The sequence below is a fragment of the Leptidea sinapis genome, chromosome 20 (genome assembly GCF_905404315.1).
Source record: "Leptidea sinapis chromosome 20, ilLepSina1.1, whole genome shotgun sequence".
NCBI lineage: Eukaryota > Metazoa > Arthropoda > Insecta > Lepidoptera > Pieridae > Leptidea > Leptidea sinapis.
In genome coordinates this window covers 11,651,453-11,666,880 of record NC_066284.1, presented here as the reverse complement: position 1 = coordinate 11,666,880, position 15,428 = coordinate 11,651,453, and the positions used below count along the sequence as shown (strand labels likewise).

Genomic DNA, 15,428 nt, shown 5'->3' with positions numbered 1-15,428 from the left:
TTGATTTAACAGAACTGCAAAGCTCAACATTGATATGAGCTTTGTAAGTTTTTGAAAGTAGTGGTGACTATGGTACCACCCACTGATTATCAAACTCAACTTGATTTGGAAAGTTCGGCAGTCGCATTGTAAATGTGTGGCCACCATTCTCAGTACTTTTGCGGCGATACATTGGATAACCATCAATATCCGTGATCGTGTCATTCGTATGCGGCTTTGGGAAGTTTTTTTTACATTTTCCATTTTCCATGCACGGTGACGTCATGTTGAAAGCACCGCATGGCCCATGGATCATGTGTTTGGTGACAATATCAAATAATTCTTGATCAATTAATGGGTCTGGAATTTCAGCTGAAATTATTTGATCGATTTCTTCAGGACGGATTCTATCTTTAAGCCAAACCAAAATGTGGGCATGAGGCAAACCTCGCTTTTGCCACTCTATCGTATACAGCCAACAACGTGTGATAGCAAAAATTGAATATTTAACAATAAAATCAATTAAGGATTTCAATTTTTGTTTAAACACACGTGCAGTTAAACCATCACGATGAATGGCTTGTTGTCCTGGCAATAGTAAAGTTTGTATCTCTTCCCAATTCGGATTACATGTGAATGTAATAAATAAATCCGCTCGGCCGTAATGACGTACGTAAGTCATCACATCTTGTATTTATTCCTGCATGTTCCGTGGACTGCCGATGTAGCTTGAAGGTAAAATGAAAGCATTACCGATGTCATTGAGATTTAAATTTCCATCGATGTTTCCAGCAACAGCATCTCGTAAGTGAATATATTCTTCCAATCGTAGTTTTGCCTGGTTGAATCGAAGGAATCGCAAGAGTTCGCTTTCGACCTTAGCATACATATCAACAATGTATTGATGGAACAGCTGACGATATCGAAGGATATAATTGTCTTGATGTTGTCTAACCATTATTCGGTGTGCGTAGTAGTTCATTGAGCTAACGTTTTTATTTCTGTAATCACCTAAAAAAAATAAAAAATAAAATGCAATACGAAATTAAAATCTATACATACAGTCAGGAAATAAATAGATAATTGTCAAATTTACCGGTATTTGGATCATACTGTTTGATATTAAGGTGATATTCATCTTGTCCTTGCCAAAATATCAATGGATATTGTAGTGCGTCATATGAACGGTGTAGATCCGAAATCGTACTGACAGTGTTGTCTCGCCGTGTAATTTTTATAGATCTTTTGTCAACTGGATCACCAACCATGATAACAGCAACCTCATCAACAGTTGGAGCGTTGAATCTACCAGCATGTTCACCTAATGGTACTATGTCGGCTTTTATGACGATTTGATAATTGTCATTTTGCAGTCGTGGCGAAACTCTTTTGATCAATTGAATTAGTTGATTGTGATCTTCTAAAAAATTTTCCAATAATATCACAATTGCTCTTTCCTCTGCTTGTTCAATAAAATTATACAGGCACCGAGTCGTCACGCGCTCTTCATAATCGCCCATAAAATATATTTGAAGAAATTTCGGATTGTTATCAGGCATTGGCATCAGTGATCCGATTTTATGGTACACCTGGCCTTGAATTTTGAATGTAGTTTCAAAATTACGTCCATCGGATGCACGATCGCAAATTTTAGTTGCCCCAAATAACGTCATTTGGAAGCAAGAATTAAATTTGCGTATCTTACGCAAAAATAATTTGGAATCATCTGAATTGCCAGTAAGAAGGGATAATAAAGGCTCCGGCGGAGCGGGTAGAGGTGACAGCACAACTTTTCCTGATGCGCAGCACATGCCGGCTGCTTCATTTCGAAATTTCAATGCCTGACAATATTGACATACTTTATCCATTCCACCGATAGCAATTTTTGAATGCGCTGAGTAGTTAATATCTGGTGCATATTCAAAGGCAAGCCGAACGAATTTTGCGTTTGTCGATCTAGTACTCGTACTGTATCTATGTTTCGTTCTCGTGCCGCTCTTGTTCTCGTAATATTCTGTTGCAGACGTTCGTCACGCTGTTCTTGAGATTCTTGTGCACGACTTTCTGCAGTCCTGATTCTTTGAGCTGCATTTCTTGTTTTGATTTGTTCTGGTAATTTCTGAGCTCTTTCAACACGTTTGCGTCGTGACCCTTTGCTGCTCGCGTTGTTGTGGTTAGATTTTTTCGGTGGCATTTGACTGAAAATAATAATTTAATCGTTTAAATATTAGGAAGAGGAACTGAAAAACATGTTATCATAGCACATTGAAATAATAAGTGCAAAATAATTTTCAATGGAGGTTAAATAAAAATAATATAAAATTTTTGTACAATTATTGAAAAAGTGTGGGGAGCTTTGTGCCATTTTGTCATTGATATATTAATTAACTTTTATAAAACTATGTGATATTACTTACATGTATAAATTGAAATTATTGTTCCTGTACTCCTACTGTGGCTATGTCTCGTTCTCCTGCTGCTCTTGTTCTCATGATATTCTCTTGAAGACGTTCGTTACACTGTTCTTGAGATTCTTGTGCATGACCTTCTGCTGTCCTGATTCTTTGAGCTGAATTTCTTGATTCAATTTGCTCTGCCAACTGATAGGCTCTTTTAATACGTTTGCGTCATGCCTCTCTCTCGGTGCTCGCGTTGTTGAGGTTAGATTTTTTCGGTGGCATTTGACTGAAAATAATAAATTAATCGTTTAGATATGAGAAAAAAAAATTGAAAATCATTCCAATTAACTTTTATAATTATGTGATAATACTGACATGTACATATTTAAATTATAGAGTTTAAATAATAATTTCAATAAGAATTGAAATACTAATTTAATCGTTTAAATATAAGAAATAAAATCTGAAAAACTTGTTATCATAGCACATTGAAATAATAAGTGCTAAATAATTTTTAATAGAGGTTAAATAAAAACAATAAAAAAAATATTTGTACAACTATTGAAAAAGTGTTGGAAATTGTGTATCATTTTTTCATTGACATTTTAATTAAATTTTATAATTATGTGATAATACTTACATACATATATTCAAATTAAATTATAAAGTTATGATCAATGAAGCACAAATAAGTAAAAAGCAGGATTAATTTCACTGTATTATCTTCATTATAATATGAATTCAATTTACACTTCAGTCTAAGTAACACGTGGCCGGCTATGCTAACACCAAAAATTTAAAAAGTGGAAATAATTAAATTATACGGTATTTTGTTCACTACAAAATAAATTTAATTAATTTTATAGCGTCAACAACACGTGGTAATTATGCTGTTAAAATGTAGCTTATATGACACGTTCATAGATTTACCATAGCAGCGCCATCTATTGATTACTTACTCAACAAAGTCGAAAGGTATCGACATCTGTTAGAATCATTTGGAGTTAACAGATAATTGTGACTGTCAAATAATAAAAGACAAATAATTTAAAATTGCGACTATAATTTGAGATTTAAACTATCCTATCTCTCAAGTTGGATCGAACTGCACATGGTGTGCGAATTTTATTATAATCGGTTAAGTGGTTTAGGAGTCCATTGAGGACAAACATTGTGACACGAGATTTATGTATATTAAGAATATATTGGGGATTCTCAGAAATCATTATCAGAAGAATGTGAAGACCTTGGCGTCGATTCTCCATCAGCGGCAGAGCTGTTCCCTGAAGCGGAACTCTTATTTTCTTCGTCGCCAGCACACGAAGCGCCTCAGCATTCACACACGCGTAAGTTTCCTTATTTTTCTTCTTCAGAACCATTGACGTACTATAAACAACTATGAATCCCAATCGCCTATTAAAAGGCGGCCTATTAAAGATCCAAAATGTCCAAACGTCTTTGTATATACGTATACAAAGACGTATTAACCTATGCAAATAACATTAAAACATTAATTGAAATAAACATTTTATTTGTTGAAAGTAATATTCAAAGTCGCTCATTAGAAGCAAGGACAAGCATAATTATAATTATTTAGCAAAATGATTAAAAACTTTAAGTAAATTACACAATTTTGTTAATATAAAGAGGCATTTACCTGAAATACGACACTCAATCCTTTTATAGTTTGGATATGTTATATTTGGCAAGATTCTTACTAAACACTTTGTCATTGCGTGGAGTTGTATTGAAATCGCGGTAGAAACAACTGAACGAAAACTCTGCCTAAGACAGAGTTATGCTTCAGACAGTTTTTACTCTAGTTGTTTATTGTTCGTCAATGTTCAGATACACATAGTTAAGACATACCTGGGAGGTGATTGGCAGAACAGATAGCATATAGAAAAACATGTCCCGGACAGGATTACCGCTGGGAAATAGACAATTTGCTTAGAAATTTACGTGTATTGTTAAATGTGGTTGGTCTGCAATAGAATTGAGAAGTTTGTATTTAAAGAAGCTGCCACATAATTAATGTACTAATCTGACCCTCCCCCCTCGTCTGTGTTCTCCCCTCGTTAGAGTGCGACAGGGACAATTACAACTGCTTACAAAAATTTGACCAGCTCGAAGTTTCGTTATCCCATGTTTTTGCCCTAAACTGAGTCGATTGAATTATCATTTTATTTTTATCTTAAAATATTTTTAAGTACGTTTGGCAATCGTCTGATCACAACGTTAAAAGTGAGGCAGCTTTGGAAGGTCATTCTCCCTTTGTTCATTAGTTATTTGATAAAAATCCAAGAAAGAGGCATGGTTTTATTAAGTTTAAATATTCCTCGGGATGCCTTATCCGGAAAGTAAATAATAGAATTAGGAGATATTGTAGCTAAGATACCTTCTTAAATTGTAAAAGTGTTTTCTGTGTGGTAGAAAAGCATATTTGATGAATACCAATGTGAAACAGCAATGAACCAGAACTGTTAAGAAAAATTTGAAAACAAAATGTATGAACGATGCGGAACTCGATCCCACGACCTCTCACGTTGCGTGCGAGCGCTCTTCCACTGAGCCAACCGTTAGAGTGACGTCATTTCTCATTTCAGCTGTAAGACGTCCACTGTTGAACAAATGCCTCCCCCAAAGATCGCCACGACGATCGGTCCTGCGCTGTCCTCATCTAAACCTCTTCCGGCGATCTTGACGAGATCGTCGGTCCATCTTGTGGGGGTCTACCAACATTATATCTTCCGGTATGTGGTCGTCATTCGAGGAATGTACTGCCCCAACGGCCATCTGTCCGTCGACCTATGTGCCCTTCCCACTGCCACTTCACTTCGCAACCATCTGGGCTATGTGGGTAACTTTGGCTCTCCTACGGATCTCGTCATTTCTGATTCGACGTCGCAGGGAATTCGCCCATAAGTTTGTCGTCTGCGTTCCGTATATCATCACTAGCAACAAACGCTGGTTAAAAACCTTCGTCTACAGAAACTGTGGTATTTTGGATGGAAAGATTTTACGGAGCTTCCCGAACGCGATCGAGTGACATAACGTTCATTAATCTTGATATGTCTTGTTCAATTATGAGGTTGTGTCTTCATCTACAGGATCTACTTTTCAGCTGATAACTTCCTCAACCCCAATATTTGACGCTCTTTCAAATCTATTTTTTTTTTAAATCAGTTTATATATTACATATTTTAGGGTTATCACTTTAAAAAAGGTAACAAATTGTTTAGATTCTGTATATTATGACGGGCTGTGATACTGTGATAATCGAGCAAGATTTTCTTACTAATATTTATAATATTAACTTGCAGCACAACCTTCCGTGATAAGCCAAAGCAGCATACCACATGTAGACACGATAGACGATCAGATAGCGACGGACCAGCTCATCAACACCAGCGACGTGCCTGATGAAGAGGACATCAGCATGGCACTGGGTCTGGACGCTGGCCTAGTGACGGTCACCGAGGACGGCGCGACCATCGCACTGGATCCGCAGGAGTTTGCCAAGTCACACCCTAACACGACCTTCCATAGAGAGCCAACCGATGAGTCTGAGGTTTGTGAATAACCTTCTAGTCATTTGCTTTATATTTTCGTGAGCAACAGTTCTTTCGCTGATAGCATTGATGTGAAATACTGTGAAAGGCCACATAATCGGCGAAGCACAAAAATATAATCTTCTGTGGAACGCTAAAACCTTGTATTTGTCAAAATGTACGGTGGTGTAAGAATAATAAGTGTCCGACTCACTTTTTCCGTAATGTGTTCAAAATGTAATCCTAGGATTGATAAAAATTTATATATTGTTAGCCTTACATCATTTATACGTCTAGATAGACGATGTCAGCTGTGAAAACGTCGAAAAAAATCTAGTTAATCTAGAACTAACCTCTATTTTGAGCAATTCACGCACACTAACACATGTGTGTGTGTGTCATACAAATCGCGAGTGTAAGACGAAGCTTGTCACGCACACTACAGTATTATTCCTGGCCTATTTTTATCGGTTGTCTAATAGCAAGAGACTACATCTAGTATTAATTATCTAAGTTGTTAGCTTATTCTTGTCAGCTTACTGGTCGATACCAGTAATTGATTTATAACGCATTCTTATAAATCCCAAAATAAACCCAGACATAGAATACCTGTATTCCTCAGTGTCTGATGCCGCGATATTGTACTGAGCGGATATTCGGACAAAATATCTTTTATTATACATTGATCTACTTTTGAAGGATTTGAATGTATCTGACAAAAGAATGGAGATATGAGGTTATCACGTTTGCTTCGGATACCCAAATTTCGTATCACCTTATATTAACTTTCGTGCTATTTGATGTTTTTCATTATATTTACAGCTGCAGCCGTTTACGATAGCTAATGTGAAGGGAAGGCATATGACGTCGACTATATTTCACGCAACTCGAGCTCCGGCCACCGTGCTGGTTACCACCCCCCACCAAAGTACTGTCATATCCCAGCCACACGACACATTACCGCACATACTAAAATTCACACATACAGATGTACATACGCAGCCCACGCCCTCCACCGTTCTCGTTAAAGATAACTCCAATGTCCTCACTGACTCCAGAGAATTGCATCTGTCCAATACAGCTTCTACTATAATCCACGCTTCGAGCAACGCCACACAAGTCATCCGGCGCGCTTATTACGACGACGAGAACAGAGAGCAGCGGTTCTTAGTCAATGACTCTGGCGTCATGATGGACGACGTCAAAATGACGGACGACTCGAGGAATGTCACACTGGAGTCCATAGTGGACGATGATGACAGATCCACGCCTGAGAGATGTTCGGAAATATTTTGGGAGTCAACGGCGTCCGAACGGTCGGAAAGTCGGCGGCCTTTAGAATTCAGCAGCGATAGTGATAAATGCTGTAAGAGTCCGTTTGAAGAGACGAATTCAACGGACTCTGGCGGACTAGGCACTCATCTCATGAGATTAGACTCAGTGATAAAAGATGCTAGAGGTATCGAGAGGAGTTGTAGTGCAGACAATTCTTCGGCTGACGATTCGCATCCACCATTGCGAACCTACCCCGCGAAACGATCTTACCATCACACGGAGAATGAGATGGAAAGCGTGTCCGGTAAGACTCGGGCAGGTGGATCACCTGATTTAGAGTCCAGAAGAAGGGCTTCCAATCGAGGTGTTGTGAAACGCGGCTGCCATTGTTGTAATGGATCGCCCACACCGTCTCGACCTAAAAAGCCGCGGTCGAGAAAACATAATGCCGACTTTAATCATTAATGGCGCGGCGACTAGGAGAAAAGACTAGTTCTGGGACCGTTAAAGTGTAGAATTTTCGACTGAAATAATTAATATTTGTATGTCTATATTAAATTCTTTACCCCGCAACGGGCTATTTGGTATATTATTGTTTATTAGGAGAAATAATATTATTTATTTTTAATGGGCTTAGAAATGTTAGCCGATATTGATATTCATGCATTGTGAAGACAGATTTCCATGCGGAATCGAAATTACACATTGAATCCAAATAGAACTTTGTGACCGACGCCGCCCGAGACCGCTGTGAGATAGCCCTACGGCGCACGTGGACGCTAGACTGAATGCGATCTCTGCGAGAGTACTTGTATCATATTATAAGCCATTGTTAACTTTGCATTGTTATTTGTATATAGCGATTACTATTATTTTACGCTTGATTCTATTTTGTTACTATTATAATAGGTTTAGCGATTGCTTTGTACTTTTATAGTTTTTGGTCACCTGTCAGTTCAAATTTATTTGGATGTCTTATTTTGAGGGTAGGTGTGTATTCCCTTTTATTTGTTAAATATTCTTGTAAAATGTATTGATAGACTGTACAATACTTATATTTTAGGGTTAACTCGGTAAGCAGTAAGTGTTTCCACTAGATTATATAAAGCCATACTCAATATTATGTGAATTTAATTCTTTAGTAGCATCATTCTATCTATTGCTAGACTGACGATTTTATTAGCATTTAGCATGTACTATTCGGATTCGTTTTGAATAATTTACTATTTCTAAATATCAGAAACTTCCAAAATAACTGCACAAATTTGATACAATGATTTATAACATGGGTTATATAATAGTTAATTTATTATGTATAGCGATGATTGCGCCCAGAAGAGCGCATGACTTATTATTATGAGTAAAACAATTTTAGTAGGAAATATAACGTTAGGGGGTAATCTTTCGAGATTGTGTACATAGTCCAGCCACCGCTCTTGTGGGGCGCTCTAGTCACTAAACAGTTATTAATATCGTCTTTAGAATCTGTGGTTGGGAATGCCCCTAACAATAGGCTGAAAGCCGCGTCTATAACTTCAGTATTCTGTCGTTTGTATATAACAGATACATTATAATACAATAATTTTTGTGTGAACTCTCGCTGTTGTTTCCCCGTAAATGTAAATAATATTAGCGAATTTAGCGTCACGGTTCCATAGTGAATATTGTATTTGAAATATTTCTGTCTGTATACTCTTAATCGGGTTTCAAATAATCATAGTTCGAAAGTTATTTCAAGTAGTATTAAGATATAATATTAAAGGCTCCACTCTCTCTTTGTCGGAAAGAGTTTTATAAAGTTGATAACTACAAGGCTATATAAGCTATTAGTAGCCAGTGCTGGATTATGTTCAGTTTATTAGAGATTTTTTTTTTATTGGAAAAAATTTTTTTTTTATTGGAAAAAAAAATTTTTTTTTTATTGGAAAAAAAAAATTTTTTTACGTACATTCTGTGCTTGAAGTCCGGATTTATATAATCTGTTGTTATTGTTTAGATATTGTAGGTAAGTTTCGATAATGAGAATTGTTATTTTTTTTCATATTGTATAATTTTTTAGTTCTAGTTTGGTGTCTATACAATTTAAAGAAATTTTATTTTGTAATTCACCCTGAAATGTGTGACTTTGTAAACATATTAAGTGCTAAAGGATAAATGATGATTAAAAACTTATTAAGGGTTATATATATTGTGTTTATTTAAACCTGAAATATTTAATCACATGGAATAATATTAATAAATTGTTATTTCCAGCATATCTTGAATCATGTTAATCTGTGTGTCTAGAAACGCCTCTTGCCATTTTTGCTCCTAAGGACGCTACTACTTAATATCCGAAAAGGTTAAATTCTTTCCAGCAGCATCATTTTCATATCTAGTGTTATTATGGTTGTCTGGGGGTTCTTAGTGTCCAATTCCATTTTAATTTTGACGCAATAAATGTTAAGTTACAGACGGTTTCGTTACCTTAGTAATTGAAAATGTCACATTTTATTTTTCATTAAATTTACAAGATAGATTAAATTATTAAGTATCCCCATTTTATTTCATCACACCCCTGATCTAATTATTATCATTAGGTAATATGTGCTTATAGGATTTCTTATTACATTTCAAGCTTACCCCAAAACTCCTTTATAGATCGCATTACGTTTAAAACCCCAATCCTAAACTCGTAATTTCTCATTCTTATTATTATCATGAATACATGCTGTATTATTAATTATAAGGTTTCTCATTCCATTTCAATCTTACCCCAATTCTTTTTCTCTTTTATATTTCGCATAACGTTTAAAACCTCAATCCTAAACTCTAATTTCTCATCTTCATTGTATTTGACAATGGTGGGCAGTAAAGATGCGAAGAAGGCTTCATCTTCATTCATCAACCTGGGATCACTGACTTCGTCAATTTCATTGATGTTCAATAGATCTGTGCCACTGTCCTGGCTCTCGGTACAATCGAATACCTTGGGTTTTTTTATTTCTCTCGTCTTTTTGGAACGTTTCTTTTCTTTGGGCGTCTCTTTTTCGACTTTACAATATGTTTCTTCGCCGCTTTCTATGTTATCGTCGGATTTGTCAATTAAAAACTTTAAATATTTGTGGAATACGTATTTTCGCCGCGGTCTGCCTAGTTTTGCTTTGAGCGATTTCATGAACGTATCTCGAATGTTCGTCCATTTGTACAAAACTTGTTCACCTGTAAAACGTTAAAATTGTATTAGGCATTTTTTAGTACCTATGCAATCTTTAGGTTCACTTAGAGGCTAGTTTGCATCATAATATTAGCTGTTAAGGTTTAAGTCAAACTTAACGTCAACACTAACGCTGCCTTTAACATGGACTGCGGAATGTGTTAAAGGTAAAGTTAAAAAGTAAAATATCAAGTACCTAAATATCGCTATTTAACATTAATCGGCGAAGTTTGGACGGTTACGGTTAATAGTTAAAGTTATGACGTGTTCTAAAAATTGTCAAATGGTGCAACACATTTTTTGCTTATCCCGGTAGGTACTTGAACATGGTTACTATTGCTAAAGTTAATTGGCGCGACACAGCCTTAAATAATAGATTTCAGGTAATGTACATAGACCATAGATGGTACACAGAAGGCATTTTAATTAAAACTGTTATGCAATTATACTCTTTGCTGTTATGGAAAGAATACATCATGTAATATTTTAAACATTCAAATTCAAATATTTTTATTCAAAATAGGATGTGACATCGCTTATTGAAAGTCAAAATCTACCACCCATTCCAAAATGAATGCCTCAGACCTGAGCAGAACGGGCGCAACAAACTCGGCGGGCTTTTTTTTTCATCGAAAAAATATGTTTTCAAAGTAATATTGTACAATTAAACTTATTATTTAATAGCCTGAGGGCGGTCCCTCCATTCCCAATCTGTGGTATCATTAAGAAAGTCATTTATGTTATAGTAACCTTAACCACACAAACGTTTTTTAACAATTCTTTTGAATAACGTAATACTTTTTACATTTTAACAAATAGTGAAAATACAAAAATTATAAAACTATATCATCTTTGACACTAGCTTCTCACTTATAATAAAGTTGGGGAAAAACTTTCTTCGCATTTTATATCACCACGCAAGACTTTTCAAAGTTTATTCACAGCTAATTGCATTATATCGATTACGATCACACAAAAACGCGACAACTAGTTTTCACAGTCCTCTCTTAAAGTCCTTCATAATTCTAAAGAGACCGAAATGAGTGAAAATCTGAAGGAGCAAGGTCAAGCCTCTGAGTGGCTAAATAAGTAATAATTCCGGCTGATTTCTGACCTCATCAGTTGTTTACAGTAGAGATCCGAATCGATGGTTGGCTAGAAGTAAAAGCTATTAAAATAACAATGTTTTTCCAATCCTACCATAGAGTCCACCAGTGGAAGGCACCTTTGCACAAGATGTCGGCTAGATTATGGGTACCACAACGGTGCCTTTGTCTGCCGTGTAGCAGTAATGTGTAAGCATTATTGTGTTTTGGTCTGAAGGGCGCCGTGAAAAGGGGCTAATGAAATTACTGGGCAAACGAGACTTCACATTTTATTTCTCAAGGTGACGAGCGCAATTATTGTAGGGCCGATTAGAATTTTTGGGTTTTACAAGAATCCTGAGTCGCACTGCATTGTAATGGGCAGGGCGTATCAATTACCATCAGCTGGACGTCCTGCTCGTCTCGTCCCTTATTGTAAAAAAAAAGACAGCAACACGGATTTGGGGTCAATTCCCATTGCAATATCCAGATGGTGGGGATGATGTTCTAATTTGTGGCGTATTGTGCGAAGGTGGAATTCGGCGGCAAGACTCAGAATAAACAGATCTTCGGGATACTCCCCGTGATAATAAGGTGGAAGACGCAAAGAAGCTTGTTCCTACACAACGCCAAGTGGTCGAAGTGTTTTCACAGTACTGAATCCCAATTTGGGAGGTTCTGCGCTGTACTGATGGAAAATTTGGTATTGGAGTGCTCCAGACCAGAGGTGACAACAATACTCCATATGTGGCCGAACCTGCGCTTTGTAAAGCGTTATAGAATGTTTTCTGAGAGACAATATGCATGGCCGGTGTGTGCGGCATCTCAGTACTATCATTGGAGGCATCCAATATAACATTGATATGCTATGAAGATAGGACACAGGCCTGAGGTCTGAGTAGCAACTGACGACAACGACCTGTGTGCTGCGCCCCAAGAGGAAGCTGGTGATCCACGTGCAAGGGCGTAGCTAGCGCCCGCCCCGCGTAGTCAAACCATGAATAAATAAGGTAAATGCGAATCTAGAAACAACCATTCATAGTACAATCGTATAAAATTCACCTGCCAATAGAATTTACTTTGTTTTTGGTTATTAATAGGCTACCTACGTAATATTACTTTACGGTTGGTGAGCATTCCTGCATGTTCTGCCCGTAACTCGCTTCGCCCTTGTCCACGTGAAAAAGTGTGAAAGCACATAATATGATTGAAGTTATGCGAGAAGCACGCGCCATACGCCATACGCGGCCATCCCTTATTTGAAAATAACTGCCATGCTATTTCTCATTTGCTTTCATGTCCGTCTAATTTTCAAACGGCTATTTTGACAGGAGCTTCAATGAAGACTACTTTTATTTCATAAAAAAACAAGTAATTATTTATTTCATTTAAAAAAAAGAGAATTTTTATGAATATTACTCATTTCATGCGGCCCTGGGTTTAAGAAATACAAAATACGATTCATTTTAATTAGATGCCAATTTACGCGGGTTATGTCGAGAAAGTTTACTACCTACTAATAATTAATTTCTTAGTCATTATTCATATTTATATAATTAATTGTATTTATATATTATTATATTTAAAGTTACTTTTCAATTATTTTTTTCATTAATTTTAAAAATTAAATAAATTTAAAACTCGATCAAGCGCATTATGATAAAAAATAGCTAGGTATTGTTAGGTAGTTAGTATCTAGGTATATATCTAAACTACTTATGAGACAAAATCTAATTGTACGTAGGTACCTATCTACCGACATAACGTACCTACAATAGCAAAGATTCAATTTCAAAACTATCCCTTCTTAACCATTCTGCTGTAAGTTACTCATAACTTCATAAGTACTACACAAAATGGCAAGTAAAGTAGCTACTATCATGCTACCTATGTCAATTGTCAATTACAACGTTAGACACTCACCCATCAATCGTTTGTCCTCAAGCGTCATATCATTGTAACCTTCATCAAGAGTCGCGAACACTTCTTGCCACGCCGTCCGTCGTTCAAAACGATCTTTATAAGTATCTTGTGTTTTATCCCAAAGACAAGGCCTTTCTCTAACACTCTGAATTAATTGTATAACATCATATTTGAATTCTCTCATTGTTACACGCGTTCGTTTCGAAAGCGTGTGCCGAGAAACTGCGGCATAAAATCGGAACGAATCGGATGTGTATCTCTTTCGGATTTCACGTGTGTAAAAGAGATAGCGAAGAGCAAGGGCGCATTGACTCGTAACGTATCGTTTACGAAATACGAAGCAAAGTCGTGACGATTAGAAATATAAGTCTTTGATAGGGCTGCTCACACAAGATTTTCTGTAAATATATCAATCTTACAATTAAATTATTAAGCACAAAATTAAACTCTTTAAATTTATATTTCTGTTGCTGTATATATTGATTATTAATGTCTGTTTTCAAATAGAATACGATGAGTCTTTATAACTTCTTAAACAGTTTTTACGCACAAACTAGTTATGCCTACTACTACGTACCTACAAAATAATACCTGCTCTGTTATTTTGTATATATTATTAGATAAGTAATAGATATACTGCCTACCACAAGCTAATCTCACCCATCCTACGGTTAAAAATATAAATTTATTTACAACAAAGTAATGCCTTAAAATGTATCTGCAATACTTAATTTAAATATAGCATATATTATAAAACGTAATATAGAAACATTTTAATATTTTGGAGTTGACGCCGTTGGCCAACCCTAACCTATTCAACCAAGGGAACCAACGGGAATCGTATTGCAACTGGAAAAAATACAACCCGGTGTTTTTTGGCACGACAGGAGTGACAATTTCATCAATACGAAGTAGGTGATACAAAATTCAAAGTAATGAAAAATTTATGTCTTAATTATAATAATCTATACATATAAATAAAATTGCAGTGTCTGTTTGTAATATTGAAATAACTGTTTTTTACTACATGTATATGAAAATATATACATACACCAAAATAATATTTTTTACAATCTTTGTCTGTCTGTTTGTTCCGGCTAATCTCTGAAATGACTGGACCGATTTTGACGGGACTTTTATTGGCAGGTAGGTAGCTGATGTAATAAGGAGTAACTTAGGCTTACTTTTATTAGGTCTATTTTAGAAAAAATCTTTTATCTAGAAAAATAAAGTAATGTTGCAATGTCCTAGAAACGGTCTAACTCTTAAAATAATTTAGATGGCAAGACAACGTTTGCCGGGTCAGCTAGTAATAATATATAAATCCAGTGTCCTGATGTTTGTTTCCAGTGAACTCCTAAACTAATGAACGAATTTTAATGCAGATTACTTCATGGAGTGCATTTTAGTAAAACTTAAGAGATAGGATAGTATTTATTTCGATTTGGGACCTATAATTATTTTTAATTCCAATATTTGTTTTGAATGGATATATTATTTTCTATTACAGAATTTATTGACGCATGGTGTGAATTTTCTGCTATAAAACAATTTTATTATAACAACAGGGAGCATATTTTACGAAATAATTCTTGATGTTATTAAATATTGTTGACAAATTCATAAAAAACAGCATTTGAAATTTATCATGTGCAAAACAAGGTGTGTCGGGTCAGCTAGTAGGCAAGTATATAAATAAAATGATGAAGTTTTCACTTGTGGGCGCAACCTGGAAAAACTACTGGATAGGTTTCAATTAAGTCTTCTAACGGCCGTTCCCAATATTCAGACTCTCATTCAGAATCTCTTACTAGAGATAAAAATCGTAACTATCGTTGATTTTTCTGTCCCAATGAACTTATAAAGTAACTCGCCTTATGCGTACACGATGTCTGTCAATGGGACGACGGCTGGTAAGCTATAGCTTACCAGCCGTCGTCCGCTTACATAGAAGTTTGTATGGAAATTGCAATTCACGCGTCCCAATATAAGGCGACAAGAATTACTTATCGGGTATATT

General features: G+C 35.9%; 2 protein-coding genes across 2 annotated transcripts in view; one reads left to right on the top strand and one right to left on the bottom strand.

Annotated features, from left to right (window-relative positions):
* The window catches only part of LOC126970106 (uncharacterized), a 42,833-nt gene extending 33,445 nt beyond the window's left edge, over positions 1–9,388 (top strand). The window contains exons 7-9 of the mRNA XM_050815830.1: positions 3,598–3,724; positions 5,702–5,949; positions 6,752–9,388. Coding sequence (XP_050671787.1) covers positions 3,598–3,724; positions 5,702–5,949; positions 6,752–7,669 — 1,293 coding nt within the window. The 3' untranslated portion in view covers positions 7,670–9,388. The remainder of the gene's footprint in view (positions 1–3,597; positions 3,725–5,701; positions 5,950–6,751) is intronic.
* Positions 9,380–13,631, bottom strand: LOC126970108 (uncharacterized). Its single transcript, XM_050815831.1, has 2 exons — positions 13,409–13,631; positions 9,380–10,405 (listed from the first exon to the last, which is right to left on the bottom strand). The coding sequence occupies exons 1-2, from the start codon at positions 13,590–13,592 to the stop codon at positions 9,939–9,941; spliced, it is 651 nt and encodes a 216-aa protein (XP_050671788.1). The 5' UTR covers positions 13,593–13,631; the 3' UTR covers positions 9,380–9,938.
* Positions 13,632–15,428: the final 1,797 nt, after the last annotated feature.